Genomic DNA, 27,665 nt, shown 5'->3' with positions numbered 1-27,665 from the left:
ACAGTGCTATTTTGAGGAGAGTGTTGCCTGCAGAGCTTGTTGATGTGAAATAAACTTAAGATCAGGTTGCTGGTAGTGTTGTGGTATTGTTATTTCTTTCTTTCAACATAAACACAAAAGTTTTTCTCATTCTACTCATAAGATAATGGTAGGCTTTTTACCATATCCTATCCCTACACTATAGCTACCCCTCACACAAACATTGTTTCTGAATGTTAATGCTATAGGATAGCTTTCAAAAAAATATAGGCTAGCCTATTCTTTGCCAGAATATCCATTAAGAGGCATATGTATCCAAAATTCCCATTAGTCTACATATTACACAATAAAAGTAACTCATTTTTATTGGATGACAGCCTATTTCTAAGATATATTAGGGATTTTGTGATTCAGTTTGAGGTAATGATATTTTACATGGTGTTGCATTGCATGTAGGCTACACTTTACAGTTAAAGTTTGATGTTTCAGAATAGAATAGAATAGAATAGATACGAAACATAGACAATGTTTAGCTTACTCCTAAAATGACTTTCATTAGCTAGTTGACTATAAACAGTCAGGTTGATTTAGTTATATTAGCGTGATTCAGGATCCATAAGATTGCCTATAGGTGCATGCGGGCAAACAGCGATAACAAAAGCTGCTGTCTCTAAGCGCGCGGAGCATTCAAAGTCTGTTTATGTCGACAGATCTTCACAAACCCTGATACTGCACGCATGCAACTACACCCCTTCTACTCTTACCGAAAGGAAAATCGGCAACTAAAGACGGCACGACTAGAATTAGAGACAACTGGACCTCCATGACCGAGGTAGCCTAATATTGATGAAGACAGGCACGCGCACAGGTTAAGCCCTTTGCACCGGTGACAACCCCAGCTTCAACCTGCATCTCCGCGCAACATCCTCCTCACTGGATTCGGCAATCTGTTGCTGCAAACAAAGTTTCTGATTGCAGTTTATTTAGATTTTTGATTTGTTAGTTAGTTTTGGACAAGCTCTTTAAACAGATTAGAGCTGGATTTATTTGGACCACAAGTGTGGAGCATCATTTTTTGTCCTTTATTTACTGTGTTTTATTCATCCTTGTACCGCAGGAGAGGAGATCAGCTGCTATGATCAACATGGAAAACAATGAATCAGTAAGCAATTCATTTTATTCTCTTATGATGCATAAATAGCCTAAATAAAACATTTTTTATTTTAATTTGCAGCCATGTAAAAAGTGTAGATATGCAGTTACTATATATTTCTATCATTATCAAACTTTTTTATTTTATTTTATTGGTTACTTGAGAAGACATTGTTTACAGTTTTGAACAAGAAGTCAATCAGAGTATTCATTAATATGAAATTGTATTTTAAAACAGGCCTATATATTAAAAGAATTATATATATATTAAAAAAATTATTATTATTAAAGTTACTAATATTAACATTTAACTATGTTAAAGTAGGCTACTTTATGGTTTGTGTAGGATAAATCCTAAATAAATCATGTTTGAAAAACACAAGTTTTGAAAGGCGTAGTACAGTAAACCGCAAATAGGCTTTAAATGGTAAGGAAAGCTTCAAAACATTATTTATTCATTTAAATAAGTTAAATATTCACGAATTAACATAATATTAATTAGAGTCTTTGACCTGATCTGTTTACGCTAAAACCTTGCACACGTTTCTTTAGTCTATATATGAACAGATTTCTGTGAAATATATGACAAATGAGATTTAAGATGTTTGATAACGATGATAAATGTTTAATGGTGTTCCAGGACCAGGGCTGTGAGTCACCTGTGTGCGCGGGCTGTGGCGCGCTGATCTCAGATCGCTTCTACCTGCTCGCGGCAGACAGACGGTGGCACGAGCGCTGTTTGAAATGTAGCGCGTGTCACGCTGACCTGGAGTCAGAGCTTACTTGCTTTAGTAAACATGGAGACATTTACTGTAAGGAGGACTATTACAGGTAAAATAAATGTATACATAGCTGCAGCACCTATTTTCAACTTCAAAATGAGACCAAATTGTTACTCACCGCATTGCTATTGCTATGCTATTAGACCGCGTTTAGTTGCCACGCTTTTAGGCTACTCCAGCGAATATTTCTCAGCGTAAGTTTATTCTTGATATTTAAAAAAAAAAAAAAAAAAAAGTTGTCGAATTCCCACCATTATCCAGCCAGAAAAAAATGCAGTTCATTTAACATACGTTGAACCTTCACCCCAATAGCGTGTCATGTTTTTACACAATAGCCTGCCTACGGGGTAATTGGTCACAATGTAAACCTTGACACTGATTTGAGAAGAACAGCTAGTGTTTCATATGAAATTATCTACATATTAGAAAGTATTTTAAAAGATAGGCTAATTATGAAACAGCATTTCATGAATCAACAAAAATGCAAAAGATAATATGCTAAATACCAAACCATTGTTTTTTTTGTCAACTTGCCCCACTAGCCCTGTCCTGAGTTTGCACATGTTGAAATCTTTTTAATAAAGCCAATAATGATGTCTTCTCTTAAGTAGTAGGTTTTCTTTGCAAAGATGTGCACGGTGTCACCTGGGAATCTCTGCTGCAGAGATAGTGATGCGCGCCAGGGATCTGGTGTACCACTTGAGCTGTTTCTCCTGTGCCACCTGCGACAAAGTGCTGTTCACTGGAGATCACTATGGGATGAGAGAGACGTCAGTGTACTGTCGGGTACATTTCGAGATGATGCTACAGAGGGAATGTCATACAGATTTGTATTATTCAGACATGTCTCCAGTAGAGCCAAACTATGAGAACAGCACATACAATGAAGGGACCCCTGTGCGCAGAGGACGGGCCCGGAAGAGGAAACATTTTCATGCAACTGACCATGGTACTTATAACTCAGGTAATGCATTTTAGATATTAGCATTATTGTAGCATAATTTTATATATTTTCACTATACATTGAAACTTTTGGAATAATTAAGATTTATTATTTTAATAATAAATAATAATTAATATTATTATTAATAATGGTTCATATTATTATCAGTGTTGAAAACATTTACATTTTTGTGTAATAAAATAAATGCCACCTTGGTGAGCAAGCATGAGAGACTTCTAAAAAAAAAACATTTTAAAAAATCTTAAAGGGATAGTTCACCCAAAAATGAAAAGTATCCCATGATTTACTCAACCTCAAGCCAAGGTGTAAATGATCTTCTTTCAGACGAACACAACTGGAGATATATTTAAAAATATCCTGGCTCTTCCAAGCCTTATAATGGTAGTGAATGGGGGCACAATTTTGAAGCTCCAAAAACTGAATCCATCCATCATAAAAATAATCCATACAGCTCCAGGGGGTTAATAAGGCCTTCTGAAGCATAGCGATGGATTTTTGTGAGAAAAATATCCATATTTAAAACTTTATAAACTATAATAACTGGCTTCCGGAAACAGCCGTACACAAGTCTAGTTCCGGTGGAAGAGTGACCTCTGACCCGACGCATGATGTATTGATGAGTGCAGAGGATAGAGCAAAACAAAACACCGGTCATGAATTAGAAGTCTAAAACAAGAATTTTAAAAAAGAAATGTCGAAAGATTTCGATATTAGAGAAATGTTATTGTTATTAATGATATTAATTTACCATACAGCTCCAGGGGGTTAATAAAGGCCTTCTGAAGCATAGCGATGGATTTTTGTGAGAAAAATATCCATATTTAAAACTTTATAAACTATAATAACTGGCTTCCGGAAACGGACGTACGTGAGTATGGTTCCGGTGGAAGAGTGACCTCTGACCCGACGCATGATGTAGTGATGAACGTGGAAGTGCAGAGGATAGAGCAAATCAAAACACCAGTCATGAATTAGAAGTCTAAAACAAGATTTTTTTTAAAGGAAATGTCGAAAGATTTCGATATTAGAGAAATATTATTGTTATTAAAGGGTTAGTTCACCCAAAAATGAAAATAATGTAATTTATTACTCACCTTCATGTCATTCTACACCTGTAAGACCTTCATTCATCTTCAGAACACAAATTAAGATATTTTTGATGAAATCCGATGGCTCAGTGAAGCCTCCATTCAAAGCAATGACATTTCCTCTTTCAAGATCCATAAAGGTACTAAAACACATTTAAAACAGTTCATGTGACTACAGTGGTTCTACCTTAATATTATAAAGTGACGAGAATACTTTTTATGCACCAAAAAAACAAAATAACGACTTTTCAACAATATCTCGTGATGGGCGATTTCAAAACACTGCTTTGGAGATTTACGAATTGAAAAAGTGACTCGGAGCGCCAAAGTCACATGATTTCAGCAATTTAGCCATTTGATAGGACATCCAAATCACTGATTCGATTCGTAAAGCTCCGAAGAATTGTTTTGAAATCGCCAATCACTATATTATTGAAAAGTCGTTACTTTGTTTTTTTGGCGCACAAAAAGTATTCTTGTCGCTTTATAATATTAACATAGAACTACTGAACTCACATGAACTGTTTTAAATATGTTTTTAGTACCTTTATGGATCTTGAGAAAGGAAGTGTCATTGCTGGCTATGCAGGCCTCACTGAGCCATCGGATTTATTCAAAATACCTTAATTTGTGTTCTGAAGATGAATGAAGGCCTTATGGGTGTGGAACGACATGAGGGTGAGTAATAAATGACATTATTTTCATTTTTGGGTGAACTAACCCTTTAATATGAATACAATTTTACTTAATAAATAAAATTAATTAAATATTAATAATTATTACTATAATATTATAGATTGACTTTAGTAAATCATGTTCTACACAAAATGGTAAAAAAAAAAATGTCTTTGAGTAAATCTTCAAAGTTGTGCAACTTTGTTCTCAAGTAAATGTGTGCAGAAGATGAAAATGTTAAAACAATGTTTGCTATTGTTGACTATAATGCCCTGGCCTTTAGTGCTTTAGTGAGTCATATCACTGATGATTAACTGTGTGCATTTGCTCTAGATGTGAGCGATATGGGTGTGGACCTCTCGGAGAGAGTGAGCTGTCAAAAGTCCAAACGCATGAGAACGTCGTTCAAGCATCACCAGCTGCGGAGCATGCAGTCCTTTTTCACCCACAACCACAATCCAGATGCCAAAGACCTCAAAGAGCTTGCCCAGAAAACCGGGCTCACCAAACGTGTGCTCCAGGTCAGAAACACATCACTGGCTATTGACCAGAAATGACCTCTCTTTGAGTTACATATACAGTAGGCTCCAAATGTCTGAGACCACGTTGAAAATGTGGCATTAAAAATAGAATTTAACATTTTTAAACAAATAAATGCTATGATGAAAAATGACTAAGAAATATTTGAGATTCTGCACCATTTCTATGTCACTAATCAAAGTAAATTTGCAACATGGATCATGTGACTCCTTTGTACAGACAGTCAGATTTTCTTGTTTTCATTTAAAAAAGGGGAGTTCTACTTCATGAACAGACCGATCGGCATTTATGCACTGAAAAAAAAAATTGTTGGTTTAACTTAAAAACTGCCTTAAAATTTTGAGTTCAGTGAAATTAAAAATTTGAGTTAATACAATGATTGGTTTAATCATCAGAAACTCTAAAATGTTATGTTATCTGAACCGCATTAATTATTGAAGTTGATTTGAAGAAAAAATGTTGTGATAACAATTCATGAAATTAATTTTTTACAGTGTGGAAGCTTGTTTCCGCTACAGAATAAAAAATAAAAAATAAAAAAAGGTAATTGCGGCTTTTTATCTCACAGTTCTGATTTTTCAATTTGCAAGTTTATATCCCACAATTAGGACTATATAACTCCCAATTGCGAGTTTAGATATAACAATTGCGAGAAAAAAGTTAGAATTTCGAGATAAAAAGTCACAATTAGCATTTTTGTGAGATATAAACTTGGAATCACGAAAAAAGTTGGAATTGTGAGATATAAACTCGGAATTATGAAAAAAGCTGGAATTGTGAGATATAAATTTGCAATGAAAAAAGGTCATTGTGACTTTTTATCTCACAATTGCAGGATTATAACTTGCAATTCTGACTTTTTTAGTCAGAATGATGAAATCTAAACTCGCAACTGCAAGAAAAATGTCAGAATTATCTTTTTTTTTATTTTATCCATGGTGGAAACAAGCTTCCATAGCATCTGACTTGAAGCAGTGTATGCCGGTTGGAAATTTTGTCCAACTTGAGACAGTGCTGACTGCACGTCTGTGACGTTTGCCATCAAAGTAGCTCGAGAGCAGTCAGCTGGCTCATGCGCAACTGTTTCACCATTGGCCGGATTTACAGATGACAGCGATGGCAGCGATGACATGCGTTTCATGTTTATTCAGTTCCGCTAATTCCACTAAAAATAAAGGGTTTTTTATGGCATTGATGGTTCTTTGAAGAACCTTTAACATCCATGGAAACTTTCCATTGCACAAAATGTTCTTTATAGTAGTTTAGATTATTATAATGTTCTTCACACTAAGAAAAACTGGTTCTTTTAAGAACTGTTGCCTGAAAGGTTCTTTGAGGAACCCGAAATGGTTCTTCTATGGCACAGAGGAAAACCCCTTCTTTATTTTTAAGAGTGAAACTCTTTTCATGTAATTCTGTCATGTTTGTCAAAATAAAACTGATAAAAAAAAATATATAGACCCAACTTTATTGGCATTTAAATAGTATAGGCTTATGTTGAACCTTATTCTTGTACATACAGGTGCTGTATTTACAAAAATACATGAAGTATTAAATGAAAAGTCTATTGCTACATGAAAACATCTGAAACATCTGTGTATTTGACAAATATTGCATCTAATTCACTTCATCTGTGAAAAAGAATGCAAACGCCACATGAGTGTCACAATGGGAAGCAGAAAGTGTCCATCTTAACGCTCCATTTTCAACTCCTCCACCGACTGTACGCGGCAAATCTCGCTGATCAGTTCAATCCAGCCACAGCCGAAGTCAAACACACCTAAAATCTCTCATTTGCTCAATCACTGATATGTAAATTAGCAGTCTAATGGTGTCAAGTCCTCATGATGTCTATTTTCCGCAGGTTTGGTTCCAGAATGCCCGTGCAAAATTCAGGAGAAACTGTCTATATCAGGAGAGTGTGGGAGTGGACAATGTTTCTGACAATTCCACCATCACGTCCCCATCGGTGCCTTCACCCGAGCTGTCCCACGAATCCTTGAGCCCGTCCAGCCCCACCGACACTTCTTCATCTCAACACACACACACATCCACAACACAAAACACAACAGCATTAGCCATTCACAATGTACACTCCCCAATGTCTTCAGAGTTCCTCTACCAGTAATTTTTGATTATTGTTAGACTATATTATTTTTTAAAGTTAGTGTATTCTTTAGGTATTATTCATTAACTGAAGGAAAGTGAAAGTCTTGTGGGTTCTTTGAAGCACCAACACACAGTAAAAGAGAAGCCACTTCCAAAATTATGTCTACAGCTGTCATGCCGTTTCAATATGGCTACGTTCCGGAATGGAATACTAGCATAGTACATAGTACATAGTATGTACTGCATCCTGCATATTATATACAGTTTACAACCTGTTACATTTTAAAAAATAGTTTGTTAATATGCAATTTGCAAGTATGAATGTTTCAAACAGTTGCATGTTTAATTGTTGTCACATGAAATCGTTTTGTATGTCAGCAAGTTACATATGACTTTGAAAATAAAAGTTATTTAGCATTTTTTTATTCAATTTTATATCGAAATGTCTCATTATCATTATTCTTTTTTAAAGAAATTAATATTTTTATTCAGCAACAATGCATTAAAGGGTTAGTCCACCCAAAAATGAAAATAATGTCATTTATTACTCACCCTCATGTCATTCCACACCCGTAAGACCTTCGTTAATCTTCGGAACACAAATTAAGATATTTTTGTTGAAATCCGATGGCTCAGTGAGGCCAGCAATGACATTTCCTCTCTCAGTATCCATTAATGTACTAAAAACATATTTAAATCAGTTCATGTGAGCACAGTGGTTCAATATTAATATTATAAAGTGACGAGAATATTTTTGGTGCACCAAAAAAAACAAAATAACGACTTGTATAGTGATGGCCGATTTCAAAACACTGCTTCATGAAGCTTCGGAGCGTTATGAATCAGCGTGTCGAATCAGCGGTTCGGAGCGCCAAAGTCACGTGATTTCAGCAGTTTGGCGGTTTGACATGCGATCCGAATCATGATTCGACACAAAAGATTCATAACGCTCCGAAGCTTAATGAATATTCTCGTCGCTTTATAATATTAATATTGAACCACTGTACTGACATGAACTGATTTAAATATGTTTTAAGTACATTAATGGATCTTGAGAGAGGAAATGTTATTGCTGGCTATGCAGGCCTCACTGAGCCATCGGATTTCAACAAAAATATCTTAATTTGTGTTCCGAAGATGAACGAAGGTCTTACGGGTGTGGAACGCCATGAGGGTGAGTAATAAATTACATTATTTTCATTTTTGGGTGAACTAACCCTTATAAATGTTGTCACTTTTGATCAATTTAGTTACAAAAGTTTTCTATATTATAAGAGACTTCTTTCAAAAACAAAAAGATCTTACCGACCCCAAACTTTTGAAAGATGTCTCTGATATGAGGTCATAAAGAGTGCAAATCACCCTTTTAGAGCTGTCAGGACTGAATTGAACAGCGAAGTGTTCAGTACTTGCACACGCATACAAACACATATAGCCTACATGCAGTAGCCTACGCCCATATGCTCACAGAAAAACCAGATGTGGTAACTTTGATTTGAACTCTCTGAACAAGATTAACTAGGTTTAAATAAAGTATCCACATTCTGGGAAAAAAAAAAGATGTTTGTTTATTCATCACTGGAGTGTGTGGTGTTTGATTATTTTACCCTGGTTATATGCAAGTGGCGTGTGTGTACTCGTGTGTTTGCTTGTTTGTATGAGTGTGTGTGAGAGTTTGTGTGTGTAAAGTTTGTCCAGTGTAATTATTCCGATCCCTACTGAGGTGATTGTGGTTTGCATTGTGCAGTTACGAGCTGAGACTGAAGTCTGCCAGTTCTGGTGAGATTGACTGGAGTTAACACGGTCACAACATCAAAAAGAGAAAGAGATTCGCTGCTGTCTTTCTTCCATGACCGCACTGTTTTATTAGCTGCTAATGAAGTATTGCATCGCAGAAAATATTTTCCGGAATTTCTCTTCGTTAAGATGTCTGTAAAATTATGCATAGTCATCGCATAAGTAGCCTATTGTTTTTAACCGGAATATGGAAAGAAGAAGAAGAACGTGCAAATAATGTAGGAGGGGTGGCTTGATTTGGGTATTTTTTTGTATATTTCACATTTCATGCTTGTTGTGGTTTACCGCAACCAAGTGTGTGTGAGTCTGTGTGTGTGGGTCATGTTAGGCTTAAGTCTGATCTGTGGGAATGAGAGTAGCGTGTCCTGTAATCTGCCATCCATAAAGGCACACATGCGTAAACACAAACCAAACACACAAACCAAACACACACACACACACACACACACACACACACACACACACACACACACCACCCTACACTAAACCTAACCAGAGAAAACATTATATTTTTAATAAAACATTATTTAGTATGTTTTTAAGTCATTTTAATTACGAGGACTCAGTAAATGTCCTCATAAACCACGTTTGCCATGTCATTAGCTTTACAAATTTGTCTTCATAAGTCATATAAACAAGCACACACACACTTACATGTGTTAATCTTTTATTTTTTTTATTTGTATTTTTTTTTTTTTTTTTATCTTGGTGTGGTTTAACTTTTTAGCAAATTTTAGCCCTATTACACTAAATGTGTATTATACTAAAGTGGTTAATGCAATTTTTCTAATACACACTAATGTGTAACTTTGGGCTCGGTAAGATTTTAAAACACAATAAAAACAGTAAAATTGTGAAATATTATTACAAACTGAAATAGATGTTTTCTACTTTAATATATTTTAAAATGTAATTTATTCCTGTCTTGGTGAAGCTGAATTTTCAGCATCATTACTCCAGTCTTCAGTGTCACATGATCCTTTAGAAATCATATATGCTGATTTGTTGCTCAAAAACATTTCTTATTATTATCCGTGTTGAAAACAGTTGTTCTGCTTAATATTTTTGTGGAAACTGTAATACACTTTTTTTTCTTTGATTAATAGAATGTTCAAAAGAACATTATAAATGTATTTACTGTAATGTTTCATCTATTTAACGCTGGATAAAAGTATTCATTTCTTTTTTTTTTTAATCTATATATTTATGACTATTCATGTGCTCCAAATAATACAATGATAATGCTATCTTTTGCCCGAAAACCATGCTGACACGTCATTGATAGGTTCTTCGACCAATTTTTTGTTTTCTGTCTGAGACCTCGAGGGGGCGCTACTGAATTTCAAATTACTGAAATGCCTGATGATTGCTCAAGAAAGAGTCATAAAAAACACATCCATTCATAGTTCCTCTGTAGGCGCGCGCACACACACACACACACACACACGCACACAATAAAAAAGCAGAAGTCCTCCACACACTCTCTACAGTTTTATGTCACTTTTTTTAAAAAAAAGATCTTCACCACTTCCTCCAGCACAACGCGTGCCAAACACGACTGTGTCTGCAACAGCAAACCTTTGACATGGTGGCTGTGAGTGTACGTGTGTTAAGGCAGACACGTGTCTGAAAGGTATTTGCTCATAATTTCCCCACAAGAATGACAAATATTCAGGTTAAAAGTGAGTGTTTGCATTCGTGCGTGCGAGAGACAGAGAGGTTGGAGTGAAGATACAGCAAACTCTAGAAAGAGGTGGGTCAGCTTTCCATTAACCATAGCAGGCCACATGAAAGTCTGGGGTTTTTGCTGTCGTACCGTTTTTGCACATGGTGTTATACTGAAACAATGTCGTCATGACACTATTATAGAATATGAACTTGTCTGAATTACCCATCCTAAAGGTCATGTTTGGCGTTTGGGACATATTTGGCTCTTTAGAGCTCCAAAAAATGTTTAAAAGTCACATAATATGTGGAGTCTATACCAGAAATATAAATCCTGGAAATTCAATACCCAGCATGTGGTATCATCCTACAATACATTTTTCTCTACCTTCAGTGAATTTTTTGTATTTTTCACTTCATTTTGATTCATTTTTGTTTATTAAAATCTATTGTTATTATCTTAAAGACAACATCTTTATGTGTAAATCAAATAGAAGAAAAAATAGAAATATAAAAATCAACATTTATTAATGTGTTTAGGTGGTGGTGATGTTGTCACATTTTATAAATTAAATATTTATATACAAAAATATACATAAAATATTTTTAAATAGATAAAAATGAGGCATTCAATAACTGCCATTACTATAAAAGTTTTTATACTTTTTATACTTACAAAAAAGTGTTTATATATAGTTAATATAGTTATATATATATATATATAGTTATATATATATATATATATATATATATAGTTTTTATGATCAAAAAATCGAATTATTATTTTATTTATATTTTATATAAATAAATACAAATATTTTCTATTTTCAAAGGGGATATAATGTAATTGGGTGTTTTACATGAACATTTTTACATAAGATTATGATTATTATTGTGATAGAATTGTCAAATTTAAATTAAAATAATGTAAAAAAAAAAAAAAAAATTAGCTATTATTGAACTACTTAAATTATTATTATTTTGTTATAATTTTAAATAAAACTATGAAATAATTATTGGACTACTTATTATTGTTAAAAATCCGAATGACATTTTCCCCCCCTTGGGGTCTCATACGCAGAAAGTGAAGGACACGAGTGTTTTACTGCAGTCATAGATCACAGCCATGTGATGCGCGGGGTGTGACTCAAACTTGCGTGGCCCGTGACATTAGTGAGTCTGGAAACTGACCAAAGGGGCTTCGCAACATTTTTCAGCCCTGTAAATGTATCAGGCACAGCTGTGGAGAGGTAAGTGGAACTACTGCGTGACTTTTAACCCAATTTATTAAAAACACGATGCTCGTGACGCTCGCGCGCCTCGCGATAAGGTGTTAGTTGCACAACGTGTTCATGTAGAAGAGAAAGATCGCACCAAATTATTCTTGTGGTGCATAATGTCGCTGTAATGTGGTAAAAAAAGAGAGAGAATCTAAACAAACACAATTCTATTCCGTTCCTTTGGATTAAACTTACATGAAACGACGCAAAACAGGCAGTGCGAATATTGCATATGCTTTAGTTCACGTCTACTGCTCTTGCGCGGAAAATAGATCTGTTTTGAAAGTTCATGCATCTGTTTTTCTTCGTATTAGGGCCTAGTTCCGCTCATTCATATCTTTACAGAAGCTTTAATGAGAATAAATAAACCTAAAACAATCGTATCGCACTGTAAATGTTGTGTAAGGGAAATGAGCAAGTATAAAGGAAACATTGAAATGCTCCTCTAGTTTAACGGGAACACCCACCTTCACACTGAAACTTCGATTATATTTGCAAATATAACTTACAGCTCTGAATCAACACTTGCATGCGATCATGGTTCATTTATGATGGTAAAAAGTCGCTTTTAATGTTCAGTTATTTGTATGATGGTATTGCATAGCGCTTGTTTTTTTATAAGGAAAAGCTGCAGTTTGACTCCGCCCACACACACTGTTTGTTTGTATCCATTCACGTGTTTTTGGACACAAAGTAGCGTTTTTCTTCCTTTTTATTAAGATGACTCATACAAGATGACAATTGCAGGCAACATGTTAAACATAAAACACTGCATGCTAGCAATGAACAGTGATTAAATATTTAACATAAAATATTTTTAAATAGATAAATAAAAATGAGGCATTTAGTAACTGCTTTTACAATAAAATTCTTTTTTTATACTTTTTTAATTGTTCATAATGATAAAAAATCTCACATCAGGTCAACTACCAAGTGTTTCATCTTAATGTCAAGACGTTTAGACTATACAAATGCATTATTTAAGGTTGCATTGAATATATGTATGTGATTGATCACTTAATAAACTAACTGTACATTTTGTTGTTTTCAACAAGGCACAGAAGATCAGTGCCAAACAAGTCAAATGTTTTGGTTTTTGTGACGTATAACTATGCAGTAGTAATGTGGGCTACTTTCACCAAACCGTATTATATTATCATGCAGGTCTCTCTTTATCAGACGTTTGTGTGGGTTTCTGTGCATGCTCAGGGTTTTTTTGGAAGTGAGATTGTGGATGTGTCGGGGGTTTTTGCTTGAGACAGAGTTGTTAGATCTGTAGCATTTGATCGAGCGGAAACACAAGCACATGACTCAGTAGAGTTAGAGGAAGATAAACTGCTCAAACTTGCGGAGGTCACTTCCTCAAGACCACCACTAATCAATCTATCTATCTATATCCTAAAAATATATCCTGTTAATTTTACTGTAAAAGAAAAACATTAGTTGTGGTTGCTGAAATTCACTGTAAAAAAAATTGTATGATGTGAATTGTATGAAAACATAATTAAAAAAAAAATATATATATATATATATTTTACGATTTGGCGATATCGTATGAATCCATACATTTTAATTGTGTGATTTTTTTTTGTTTTTTTTGGAAAAATGTAACTATTTCATAAGGTTCTGATTTGTACGATGTGAATTGTACCAAAACGTATGATTTTTTGAAAATATAACTATTTTACGAGTTGGTGATTTCGTATGAGTTCGTACAATGTAAATTGTATGAAAACATGATTTTTTGAAAAACGTAGGCCGGACTATTTTAGTTGAAGTAGTAATTTCGTATGAATTTATACAAATTGATATGAATTAGCCACCAATTTATCAAAACATAAATTAGTTATGAATTAACATAAGTTTGTGTTGGTCGACAAAACACATATGACACTAAACAAAAGGCTTCTCTAACAAGTATAGGGTGGGGCTTGATTTTGCCCATCGGGAATTGATTGGATGATTGGATGGTTGTGGTTTGCTATTGGTGGATCTCATGTGAGTGACAGGTTGCCCCGCCCTTGCGCCAGTACACTTCACTTCATCAGAGAAGAGAAAAGAGAAGAGATGTCACTGCAAGAGGGAGGGGAAGTTATTTTGATTAAAGATTATGATAATGATGTACACGAATAAGTCATTTAGAATAAATATTGCAATATTCCATTAAAAAAAATAAGAATTGTCCATTTTGATTTCATGGATATTACCCAGTTAACAGAGTAATAACCTGGTAACTACCCAGTTAACAGGTTATTACTCTAGCAATTTTACTTTTTTATATATATATATATATATATATATAGTGTATTGATCATACAGTGTATACTAAACACTTTCTCATGCAGAAAAGTCACAAACTAGACACAGTGTACATACTATAAACTTATGAAAGAGTAGTGTTTTTAATATGAAATTTTAAACATAGCCATTGTGATATAATTTCTGTGTAAATAGAAGTAGGAAGAAAACGCTTGTCGGGTTTCTAAGTATTCTCGGGTTTCTAAGAAAATTGTGAATTACCTCGTCCTCTCACCCATCTGAAAATATAAACCGAAAGCACACTTTAACACATGTGGTGTGTGGTGTGTGTTGCACATCCAGATGCATGTCTTTGTTAAAATGTTCTGGTGTGTGTGTGAGAGAGAGAAGAGTGGCACTGTTGCAAACGGTAGGATAGAATTCTTCCTCTGCATTTTTCTTCACATGAATGGAAGGAAATTGGTACAGGGCCGCCGTCTCCTTCCTTTCCACAGAATCTCTCTTTCATTGTTTTTTTTTCTTTTTCTTTTTTATGGGAGCAGGAAATAACTTGTTCATTTTTTATTTCTTTGAACAAGAAAGATATGTGCTGTGTAGTGTGAGATATTTTAATAGTAGCAACACTATACTCAGAGTACACAGTCCTTCATTCTGTTCTGTATTAGTGTATTGTGTCTTTTCTAACTAATTTGCACTGGTTTTCCTGTAATGGATGATGAAAAATCAAAGTCCATTGGAATTATAATATACATTCACTGGCCACTTTATTGGGTACACCTTGCTAGTACTGGGTTGGAGCCCCTTTTGCCTTCAGAGCTGCTTTAATTCTTCATGGCATTGATTCAACAAGATGCTGGAAACATTTTGGTTCATATTGACATGATAGCATCACACAGTTGCTGCAGATTTGTCGGCTGCACATCCATGATGTGAATCTCCCACTCCTCCACATCCCAAAGGTGCTCTATTGGATTGATATCTGGTGACTGTGGAGGCCATTTGAGTATAGTGAACTCATTGTCATTTTCAAGAAACCAGTTTGAAACCAGTCTGGCCATTCTCCTCTGACCTCTGGCATCAACAAGACATTTTTGCCCACAGAACTGCCACTCACTGGATATTTTGTCTTTTTCGGATGATTCTCTGTAAATCCCAGTAGATCAGCAGATTCTGAAATACTCAGAACAGCCTGTCTGGCACCAACAACCATGTTAAAGTCGCTTAAATCACATTTCTTTGCCATTGTGATGCTCAGTTTGAACTTCAACAGATTGTCTTGACCATGTCTACATGCCTAAATGCATTGAGTTGCTGCCATGTGTTTGGCTGATTAGATATTTGCATTAACGAGCAGTTGGGGGGGGGGGTGTATATATATATATATATATGTGTGTGTGTGTGTGTGTGTGTGTGTGTTCTTTGTGGTGATCTACTTTCATATACACTCTGGATATTGCAGTTTCACCCTTGAAGTAGATGCTCACATGCATGCTAAACACGTGAGTGCGCATTCGCTAACATGCTCATTCTGCTAATTACTCTATATTATGCCTCGTAGGCACAAAAAATGTTACAAGGACCGCAATTTGTGTTTGTGTGCATTTGTGAATGTGGGTTAGTAGGTTTGTCTGGAGTTTGTTTAAAATAAAACAGGACTTGTTTGTACATGTCATGTCATACAGTGTGGAAGAGATCATGTGCCCTGAAGACTACACACCCTCCTGCAGATAATGACTGTTCATATGGTTCTGCAGCATACTTGCAAAGTATTCTTTTCTCACTTTTCTCAGGTTACACCAATCTGATACCTGGATCAGTACTTGACACCAAAACTGTCCTTTTTTTTTTTTTTTTTGACATGTCAGTTATCAGGCAGACAATACCGACCCAGTCTGTTAGGCATGGTCGTTACTGTCAAGCTGATTTAAAAAAAAACAAAAAAAAACGCACCAGATGCAATTGCATCAGATATTAGAAACACTATCAGGATAAAAAAAAAGCGGAACGTGTATCTCTGCACATCTCCAGAAGTTAAACACTACAATATGTCAGTGGTTTTATCTTTTGATCCTAATGTGTCCTACACATGTAGTATCTAAAATATTTAAAGAAATTCCCTCAGTATTTTTAGTGGGTGTTTGTGAAAAAATCTGCTGAAACGGTGATAAGAGACTAGAAGAATTTGTGTAAATGCATTTGTGCATGTTATCAAAAAAAAAATTTCCTTCTTATTGGTACTTATAAGAAAAATAAGAAATCATAAACTGAAAAAATGTGTAATATAATATAAAATTATATTGAGTAATTGTTTGATTCAGGGTTAGTGACACTAAAGCCCAAAGTATACTTCGTCCATCCACGTTCCATGACTGCGCACTGCCCGTGTGGCGTAATTTTCGTCATTAGGAGGGTTCGCGGATGTCCGCACACCTCGTCCAGCCCAATTTTTGTGACCACGCGGATGGTGTGCGTACAACAGTGCATGTGCGAGTGACCTGAACGCTCGAAAATAAAGTCCAAAAGAACAAAAAACACTTCCTTGTGTTGATTTTGTAAAAAATAAAAATTTTGCACTGCATTTTATTTGCAGTAAGCATTTTGAATCTACTTATTTTTAATAACAGTAATAACAGTATTACGTTTTTTTTTTTTTTTTTATCTGAAGGATCATGTGATATTGAAGACTGGAGTAATGATGCTGAAAATTCAGCTGCATCACAGTAATAAATTACATTTTAAAAAATATTAAAATGGAAATTTTAAATTGTAATAATATTTCACAATATTACTGTTTTTACTATATTTTTGAGCTTTAGTGAGAATGAGAGACTTATAGAGACTTACTAAATAAAAAAAATATCTGTTGAATGTCATCAAAAAGCTAATATGGCTCAGCTATCTCTTTCAGTGTAAGTTTGTGTGATGTTTTTCAGCTGCTTTTTCTCTGCTGGGCGCTCATTGTAATTGTAAATGTCTAAACATTTGAGTCTAGGTATCAATCATCTCCATATAGCACAAAAAAATGCAGGGCGATTTATACCACAAAATTCCATACTTAATGTTCAGGGTTTCTTCAAATCCCTTTTCCTAAATATGAGCAGATGTAATGTTAGCAAGCACCTCAAATTAGCAGTTAATTCACTGCTGTTTTGAAGCACTGACAGCTGCTTGCTTGATCTCAGCCTTTGTTTGAACGGTTCAGGATTGTTTTTCATCGTTACTGAAAAACTGCAATTAAACAAAGCAGCCATCTGGAAATGAAACAACCTGTTTGATAAAGCAGACGTTGCGAATGCCTGTCTTTTGATTGACTCCATGCCCTTTGTTTTTGCCTGTAGGTCTGGAATGTCATTATGGAGCAGAACAGCCTTCAAGATCTGAATAAAAATTACACAGTGCCAGTACAGAACGACCAGGTCTGACCACACACACAGACACACACCGCCCACATGTGCAGCTGCTGGCACAGGCCTGGGCTCACGTGGCATGCGCTGTTATTACACTCATCAACGGCGGACAGAAGCTTTTATGAATCATCAATCCAATAATACTGTCATTATCACGCTACTCTGACTCTCACTTAACACTGTCTCTTTCTGTTCCTCTATCTATACGGGGAACATGCTATTACATTTTACATGTACATTTATGCATATGGCAGATGCTTTTATACAAAGTGACTTGCATTGGTACATATTTTATCAGTTCTTGATATCCCTGGGAATCAAATCCATGACCTTAGCATTGCTTGCACCATGCTCTTCTGTTTGTGCTACAGGAAGATTATGGATATGGATATGAATACTATTCGGATCTGTCCAACTTCCTCATTGAGAAAAAGATTGGTCGCGGTCAGTTCAGTGAGGTTTATAGAGCCACATGTCTACTGGACAACCGGCAAGTGGCACTAAAGAAAGTACAGGTGAACATTTACATAAATTGAAATACATTGACATAAATACATTATTTGCAGTTTGCAGTATATATACTAAGCACAATGCCTAAATCTTCTGTATGCATAGTATTCCCAGATACTATGGATACAGAAGATAACCAGTAAAAACTGTGTGGAATAGAGAATCCCATCATGCAGTACGCTTGACTTAAACCTTACATTGCCAGTGTGACAAATGAACCAAGAACGAATTTTACCATTCATTACTCCACATTTAATCAGATGTTTACACAAAATCTTTTCCTTGACTCACCAATGAATCATCGAAAGTTAACAAAAATTGGATTCAAATGTATAATATAATATAATATAATATAATAATACACTGCCTAGCCAAAAAAAAAAAAGTCACTGTTTGGATTTAAATGGGCAAATGCTAAAGAATCTATGATTAGATCATTATCTTTTCATTTCTTAAAGAACCATGTAGGAAGACAAATCATGGCCATATTCCAGGATGACAAAGCCAAGATTCATCAGATTCAAAATCAGTGGCGTGCACAGACCTCCGGGAGGGCAGGGGTGGAATCTTGTTACGGGGGGGGATGTCTTGGGTGGAATCGCGTTCCAGGGCGGGGGGGTTGATTCAGTGGTTGTGTTGTGGGTCCCCCTTGGTAGAAATCGCGTTCCGGAGAAGGAGAAATGGGAATGCGGGGGCACCGCGATGCGACCGCAAAGGGCACTTTCACTTTCGCGATCAAAGAGGCAGGAGCTCAAGCCCCCCCGGCCCGCCCCCCGTGCACGCCGCTGCTCAAAATTGTGAAAGAATGGTTGGGAGGGAGGATGAAGAATCATTTTCACACATGAATTGGCACCTCTGAGTTCAGACCTTAAATTCATTGAAAGTCTTTGGGATGTGCTGGAGTAGACTTTACAGAGTGCTCACCTCTTGCATTGTCAATAAACGATCTTTGAACAAAAATTGATGCACCTTTTGATGGAAATAACATCACAACATTTATTTCCATCAAGAGGTGCATCAATCCTGGAATATGGCCATGATGTGTCTTCCTAAGAAATGAAAAGCTACACACTCAGTCAATAAGGGTTCAAAGAACTGTTGCCAAACATAAAACATGCGAGAAACATAATAATCACTGCAATAATGATCCAGTCATAGACTCTTTAGCTTTTGCCTATTAAAATCCAAACAGCAATTAATTATAATTAGAATATAATTAATATAAGGAATATCATTTTTTATCAATTAAATTAAATATGCAGTGAGGTCATGTGACTAATGAACCAGCATGATTTTTAAGATCTGTTACTTGACTCAAATGAATCATCAAAAGTTAAGACTTTTTTTTACACAAAATCGGATTAAAATGCAATATAATATAAAATATTATGAATAATTATAAAACAATAAATTAAATTAAACATTCAATGTAGTGCTCATGTGACCAATGAACCATGCACAATTTGTATCTCTTTCTTAATACACCATTCAATCACTAAAAGTGTTTTTGTTTAACACAAAATTGGATTAAAAATGCACATTAATATAAGTAAATATATAAAAATGTATATTTATGTCACATATTAAATTAAACATGCAATGTAAGTGAGGTCATGTGACAGTGTGGCATTCTACTTTTATCTTTACATTTTGTATACTATTTTTATTTAGTATTTTTAAGAAATAGTAGTCAGTAACCAGTATATACTGTGCACAGTAAGCAGTATGCTAGCATTCCATTGCAATCATAGCCTAGATCTTTAAAATCCTGAGCAATTTCATGTGAACTAAGAAATCTTGTTTTCATCTAGTAGTGGAATTTGTTTTCAAAATTGTTAAAAGAACCGTGTAAGATGTTGACAGATTGACAGACGGTTAAATCTGTCAACATCTTAAATCACGGTTCATTCAACAATTTTGAAAACAGAATCCACTACTAGATGAAAACAAGATTTCTCAGAAGTGCGCTGCAAGCGATTTTAAACCGCTGCACATTTATCTGCGTGTTTAGGTGTATGTTGTAATATTAAGATGTTTCCTCAGATCTTTGAAATGATGGATGCTAAAGCCCGGCAGGACTGCATTAAAGAGATCGACTTGTTAAAGGTTAGTAGCATGTTTTTTTTTTAACTCATGCATGTGTCTCTATATGTGACAGTTTGTGATATTTCATTTTCATTCTGTAATTGCAGCAACTGAACCATCCAAATGTTATAAAGTATCTGGCCTCGTTTATTGAAGACAACGAGCTTAATATTGTTCTGGAGTTAGCAGGCGCTGGTGACCTGTCCCAGATGATTACGGTCAGTCTCACTTTACACATTAAAGGTGCAGTGTGTAAATTTTAGCGGCATCTAGCGGTGAGGTTGCGAATTGCAATATAGAGAAGCTACGGTGGCCAACACAGGACAGAGATGTCGTTGTGTGAGACAGCAGAGAGTAGCCAGTCAAGCAAACGTGCTTTGTAGAGCAGTTTGTCCATTTAGGGCTACTGTAGAAACATAGCAACTTAACATATAAGGGGACCCACGATGTGTGAGATAGAAATGGCTCATTCTAAGGTAATAAAAACATAACGGTTCATTATGTAAGGTCTTTATACACCACTAAAAACATAGTTATGTATGTTATATTGCATTCCTGTCAATAGATCCTTCTAAAATGTACACATTGCACCTTTATATGGCCAAATATTTTTTGGAATCTCATTTCTTGTTTTAAAAATTGAATGTGCAAGTATTAGTGTTATTTTAAAGGGGTCCTATTATGCTTTTTTACATGTTCAACTTTCTTTAATGTTGCTGTTTGAGCATGAAAAAGGTCTGCAAAGTTACAAAGCACAAAGTCGCTCCATAGGAAGTTATTCTCTTTATCAGTGTGCACTGTTTCTGAACTCCCTGAAACGCCTTCATTGTAGTTTTGAGTTTCTTCTAGGAATGTACATGTCACAATATTCCTCATTTAAATAATTCCTGCCCAAGTTATACACAAAAAAGGTGGCAAGGTCTGGTTGAGTTGCGTTAGGCCCTGTCTCAAATGGCACACTTTATGTGCATTTGCACAAGACAGCAGGTTGTTCCATTTGTCATTTTAGGTTTCAGATGGGTGCTCGTGAGCGGCCCATATGCGCCCTCAATGCACACTTTTGCTTAGCCCGAAATAAAGCGAAATGAAACTTCTACCCGCATTACATCATGAAAGTGTGAAAGGACCTTAGTAGTGTGTTGAAGATTGATAATTGGTGTGAGATTTCCGAAACTCTTGCAACGTCAACCATTCATAACACACTGATCCAGCCAACCAATCAGAGCACATTGAGATTTTCAGAAGGAGGGGCAGGAACTAAACAGAGCGTTACTGACAGACTGGGAAGAGAGGTGCTGCAATAGTGTAAAATATGTAAAAAAAAATCATGTTTTTTGAACATTCAAAGCATGAAAACATGTTCTAGTAGACCCCAAAAACAAAATCAAGAAAAGGCTATAATAGGTCCCCTTTAATACCATTGATATACTATTATAGTTTTTGTTAATATTTTAAATTAGATTTCATTTTTATATTTTCTGTTTTCATTTCAATTGTAGTTAAAGTTTTAGTAATTTAATTGTGTTTTTGACATTTTGTATTAGTTAATTAGTTTTTTTTTTTAAATGTCTATCCACCTTATTCCTGACTAGCCTACTCCGTTTCGAATTATGGGTTGCACTTCCGGTTTGGGGAACTTCCATTTAAAAAGACTGAAACGAATAGTTTCAAATCATAAGGTTGCCCTACAAATAAAGCTTATCCGTCAGTTTGACTGAATGAGCTGTCAGTTTTTCTTTAATGATTTATTTTCAGACATGAGAATAACGTAACACTTGGTATTTTAACGTAACATGTTATAACAAGAATATCTATGGCAAGAGCTTTCTTCAGCCGCTGCTTTCTATCCTCGTGATTATTTTCTTTTGTCCCTTTGCATACCGCTGTAATAGTATGAAAAATGACAACACATAGTGCACATTTGTGGTCTGTTCTCCCGATATAATTTACGATATATCCCATTAATAATTCACTGGAATGCACGAAGAATCTCTCGTTTTTCTCCTCAAAGCCTCACGTCTCTTTCCAGGTTTGTTTTCACAGGTAAATACAATTTATTATCTGTAAAAATGATGGAAATCACTTTGAAATAGTATCACACAATGCTGAAGTTCATGAACATTTTTTATTAAGGCAATGTATGTTACCTAATACAGATATATATCACTATAGTTATATTTAACCAGTCCGTTATTGCTGTGGAAAGAATCGCGCTTTTTCATGGCCTGTTGAAAGTACCTTGTTGTGTTCATAGAGCGAACCTTTCACTGACTGTTTACAGGAAGTTACACCCATAATTTGCACAAAGCGTCATGGGGCGTAGGAATAAGGTGGATATCGTTTTTATTATGTTTTACTTATTTTAGTACTTTTACTTTTATTTTTTAAAAGTTTAATTTTATTTCAGTTAATGAAAATGTTTTTTATGGTCTTAGTTTTGGTTAATGATAATAACCCTGGCATGTGTGTAGTATTTTAAGAAGAAGCGGAGGTTGATTCCTGAACGAACAATATGGAAGTATTTTGTGCAGCTCTGCAGCGCGCTGGAACACATGCACTCCCGCAGGGTCATGCATCGAGGTAAATTCACAAACTGTCTTTCTAAAAGAGACATGCATGATTTCATTCATTGATGTGACCCTAATTCTTTTGTACTCCTACCAATGTTTGTGTGTGTGTCAGATATAAAACCAGCCAACGTCTTCATCACAGCTACTGGAGAGGTCAAACTCGGTGATCTTGGACTAGGCCGATACTTTAGCTCCAAAACCACTGCTGCACACTCTCTTGGTACCACTGACCATCCACACAAACACTCAAATAAACACAATTCATGCATACACATTGACTAAAATAATAGAACCAATGTCCTGACAATAATATATACTCTCTACATACACAAATGTGCTTAATGTGTAAACTTGCTTATTGTATATCTGTGTCCTTCCCAGTTGGAACTCCATATTACATGTCTCCCGAGAGGATTCATGAAAACGGATATAACTTCAGATCAGACATCTGGTCCCTGGGCTGCTTGCTGTATGAGGTATACAAACACATATGTATTCTATACACATATAATGTCTCTTACACTCTCCCAGGCTGCATTTAATTGATCAAAAATACAGTAAGTCAGTAATATTGTGAAATATTATTACAATTTAAAAGAACTGTTTTCTATATAAATATATTTTAAAATGTAATTTATTCCTATGATCCCAAGCTGAATTTTCAGCATTAATCTAGTCTTTCAGTGTCACATGATCCTTCAGAAATCATTCTAATATGCTGATTTGCTGCTCAAAAAACATTTCTTAGTTGAAAACAGTTTAATATTAGTTTGAAAACCATGATACATTTTTTCAGGATTTCTTCAGAATAAAAATTTGAAAAGAACAGCATTTATTTGAAATAGAAATGCTTTGTAACATTATACATTTCTGATCAATTTAATGCATTCTTGCTGAATAAAAGTATTAATTTATTTCCAAAAAATACCAAAGTTTTGTGATGTTGTGCACTTAAAACCATGGGAGAACAAGATAGGGATCTTTGAACTGATATTGTAAAACAGAAATTTCTTAATAAATCTAATGCAAAGTATTTCTATATATGGATAATGTGTTTTTTTTTCATTTATGGTGGATTGTTTGCATTATGTTAAAGGGTTAGTTCACCCAAAAATGAAAATAATGTCATTTATTACTCACCCTCATGCCGTTCTACACCCGCAAGACCTTCGTTCATCTTCGGAACACAAATTAAGATATTTTTGTTGAAATCCGATGGCTCAGTGAGGCCTGCATAGCCAGCAATGACATTTCCTCTCTCAAGATCCATTAATGTACTAAAAACATATTTAAATCAGTTCATGTGAGTACAGTGGTTCAATATTAATATTATAAAGCGACGAGAATATTTTTGGTGCGCCAAAAAACTAAATAACGACTTATATAGTGATGGCCGATTTCAAATCACTGCTTCATGAAGCTTCGGAGTGTTATGAATCTTTTGTGTCGAATCATGATTCGGATCGCGTGTCAAACCGCCAAACTGCTGAAATCATGTGACTTTGGTGCTCCGAACCGCTGATTCGACACAAAAGATTCATAACGCTCCGAAGGTCTTACGGGTGTGGAACGACATGAAGGGGAGTAATAAATGACATTATTTTCATTTTTGGGTGAACTAACCCTTTAAGTTTGTGTATAGTTTTACCAATAAAATCCAAGTTGTTCAAGTAAAATTGAAGTTGTTGCATACTGTTGATTACCAATAAAAAATGATAATTTAGATTTGTCTCTTAATTTGAATAAACAAACAAAACAAACTTTTTTACACTAATGCACTTGCAATCAAAGTCTATAGGGCAAGACATTGCACCAGATTAAATGTTGAAATACAATCTTTTTTGAATGTTAAGCCACAAGGGATAACATGAAGCTAGTGTGATAGTGTGACTGTCAAGTAGTAAGCCTGGCAACTTTCTGACCATACTAGCTAGGACACCAGAAAAAGACTGATCATTTCCTTTAAAGGATGTCATGAAAGATATTTCTGTCTCTGTCAGATGGCAGCTCTGCACAGCCCCTTCTACAGCGACAAGATGAACCTGCTCTCATTGTGCCAAAAGATCGAACAGTGCGATTACCCACCTCTGCCATCAGAGCACTACTCACAGAAGGTACAACATACACACACATTTAGGAACATGTTTTTCCATTCCACTGCACTACTTTTCCATTGTTTTTCAATGTAAACAGATGGACATCTTTAACCGTTGCACTCGCTTCTCTCATCTTTTGCAGTATCTTGCGCATGACATGGCATTCTAAAAACGCAGCGCCTAAGTTAAAAGAAGTTCGACTTCAAAAAAAAACAAAACAAACAACAACAACAACAAAAAACACGTATCTAGACCTTGTGTTTTTCCAAAATCTAGCCCTTACATGCCTCTGTTCTGACAGCTCAATACTCCAATGAGCACAAAATCACATAATGCCCAAATATTGGGTGAAATTTCAATTAGAGCTATTTTATATTGTCACATCATAGCACTGAATTAAATAGTTGTAGGGTTAAGGCAGTTAATTAAATATTTTAATGCCATTTGTTTAGCATGTGAAATTTAGCCAAAGTGCTTTATAGCTGAAATGAAAAAAAAAAAAAAAAAAAAAAAGAAAGTTTGGGGTTGGTAATATTTTATAATGTTTTTGAAAGATGTTTCTTCTGCTCACCAAGGCTACATTTGTATGATCAAAAATACAGTAAAAATAGTAATATTGTGAAATATTATTACCAGTTAAAATAACTGTTTTCTACTTTAATATATGTTAAAATGTAATTTATTCCTGTGATCAAAGCTGAATTTTCAGTATCATTAATCCAGTCTTCAGTGATCCTTAACATGATCCTTCAGAAATCATTCTAAAATGCTGATTTGCTGCTTAATATTTTTGTGAAAATCCTGATACATTTTTTTCATTCTTTGATGAATAGAAAGTTCAAAAGAACAGCCTTTATCTTTTGTAACAATGTAAATGTCATTTTTGATCAATTTAATGTGCCTTTTTTCGAATTTTACTGACCCCAAACTTTTGAACATAGAAATGCTATGATGCCTGAAGATGCTGTCTAGGTAGTCAGCTGACTAGATTTTGTAACAGCACATCTCAACAATCATAGCATGAAGATACAAAGTCACTGGCTGCGTCCGAAATCACATACTCCCTTGAGTAGGTACTTATTTTGAATAAGCACTTTGTGAGAGCTAAAAATGTATGTTCTAGATCAGGGTTTTTCAAAACTGCACATTTTGTATGTCTCCCTGTCTTGACACACCCACTTCAGGTCTGGCTGACTCTACTACTGAGCTAATGACTTGAATCAGGTGTGTTAGATGAAGGAGACACAAAATGTGCAGTGCTGGGGGTCCTCCAGGACAGGTTTGAAAACCTCTGTTCTATATAGTGTGAATGTGTGTAGTATGATTGTAATCCGGACATACTACATTCTCCATGTCGCCATGTTAACTGACTCACCAGTGTCAGTTGCGTCGTGTCACTGCCATTCACAAGTCCTCTCCCGTGGTCTCATTGGATAGTAAAGTGTCTATAGTATGTACACTTAAGAATCTCGCCAGAAGTAGTAGGTCATCCGGGTACTTTTTGCCTACTCTTTTATGAGTCCTTCGAGTTCATCTTTTGTAAACTACACACCTTGTATATGTTTCAGCTCAGAGATCTGGTCAGCATGTGTATCAACCCAGATCCCGACCAGCGGCCCGACATCAGCTTCGTCCTGCAGTTCGCCACACAGATGGAACGGTGGACGGCCAGCACCTGATACAAACACACACACCTGAAGCCAGGAGAACCATTGCGCAAACCTGTGATCTCTGCTCTCTCAATCAAACTGATCAAGCTATAGAAATGAGTAAAGAGAGAATGCCAACAGTGTCTGTACAGTTTCAAGCTGAGCATTTCTCTAGATTTGTATTGGAAGGAATGCCTACAATTGATGCATCACAGTGCTGTATGCTGATTGGTTTAGAGAAAGTTGGTTAGGTCAGGTGACCCAGTGCCTCATGTTGATTGTCAAAGCAAGGTGGTTCTGTTTATACATACGTTTTCTGTAAGCCTATATTCATAAGAACATATAAAGAGCCTCACAGTTGAGTTACTTATCGCTCTTTGTTTTTCTGATACACGCATACATACACGCACACAATTGTTTAGTGTTTTCCAAGGAAACACTCCTTAGCGAGATCTTGTTCTCTGGTCAAATATCTACCATGTGAAAGTATTCATTATATTCATTGTTCCAAAGAGATTTTTAAGGAATTCTGAAACATTTCCTCATGTTAAAATGTGTAATTAACAATAAAATGTAACTAAACATTGACTTTGTTGTGAAGAACATCTGAAGTGATTTAAACACTTTATTAAACACTACATTGGGAACTGACAACTCCTATTATCTAAGGTATTATCTAAGGCCCCCTGGTGATAAGCAAACAATGTATTGTTAACAACTATTATTTATCAAACAAAACGTAATGCATGTTGACCTCGAGCTAAATAAAATGATACCTTGTTTAAATGAATCAAAAATCAAACTTTTACTCAGGCAACACAAGCACTTATTTGCATTTCAACAACACCTGACTCCCTTAAGCTACTGTTATTTGAGCAGATCTTTACAATGCAAAGACTATATTTACAATTTCTGGAGCATGCAGTATGTACACTACCATTCAAGGGTTTGGGGTCAGTATCTTTTTTCTTTTTTTAACCAATACTTTTATTCAGCAAAGTTGTATTAAATGAATCAAAAGTGACAGTAGACATTTATAATGTTTCAAAAAAATTCTA

The 27,665-nt window shown here is 35.3% G+C and overlaps 2 protein-coding genes across 3 annotated transcripts; both read left to right on the top strand.

Annotated features, from left to right (window-relative positions):
* Positions 1–642: 642 nt before the first annotated feature.
* On the top strand, positions 643–7,719 carry lhx2a (LIM homeobox 2a). The gene is made up of 5 exons (XM_051877685.1): positions 643–1,141; positions 1,772–1,962; positions 2,525–2,877; positions 4,974–5,161; positions 7,045–7,719. Exons 1-5 carry the CDS (start codon positions 1,115–1,117, stop codon positions 7,306–7,308), a joined length of 1,023 nt encoding a protein of 340 aa, XP_051733645.1. The 5' UTR covers positions 643–1,114; the 3' UTR covers positions 7,309–7,719.
* A 2,946-nt stretch (positions 7,720–10,665) lies between these two features.
* Positions 10,666–27,195, top strand: nek6 (NIMA-related kinase 6). Of its 2 annotated transcripts, none has more exons than XM_051877466.1 (10): positions 10,666–10,839; positions 17,629–17,706; positions 18,069–18,212; positions 20,251–20,313; positions 20,400–20,510; positions 22,764–22,872; positions 22,975–23,082; positions 23,244–23,338; positions 24,863–24,976; positions 26,527–27,195. In XM_051877466.1, exons 2-10 carry the CDS (start codon positions 17,644–17,646, stop codon positions 26,635–26,637), a joined length of 918 nt encoding a protein of 305 aa, XP_051733426.1. In that variant the 5' UTR covers positions 10,666–10,839; positions 17,629–17,643; the 3' UTR covers positions 26,638–27,195. The 2 variants fall into 2 exon arrangements, with proteins under 2 accessions (XP_051733426.1, XP_051733425.1); XM_051877465.1 differs by lacking the exon at positions 10,666–10,839 and adding an exon at positions 11,839–12,001.
* The last annotated feature ends 470 nt before the right edge of the window (positions 27,196–27,665 follow it).

This window comes from Ctenopharyngodon idella, chromosome 21, assembly GCF_019924925.1.
Source record: "Ctenopharyngodon idella isolate HZGC_01 chromosome 21, HZGC01, whole genome shotgun sequence".
In the NCBI taxonomy this organism is placed as follows: domain Eukaryota; kingdom Metazoa; phylum Chordata; class Actinopteri; order Cypriniformes; family Xenocyprididae; genus Ctenopharyngodon; species Ctenopharyngodon idella.
The sequence above is the reverse complement of the archived record's forward strand: the minus strand, read 5'-3'. Positions and strand labels throughout refer to the sequence as shown.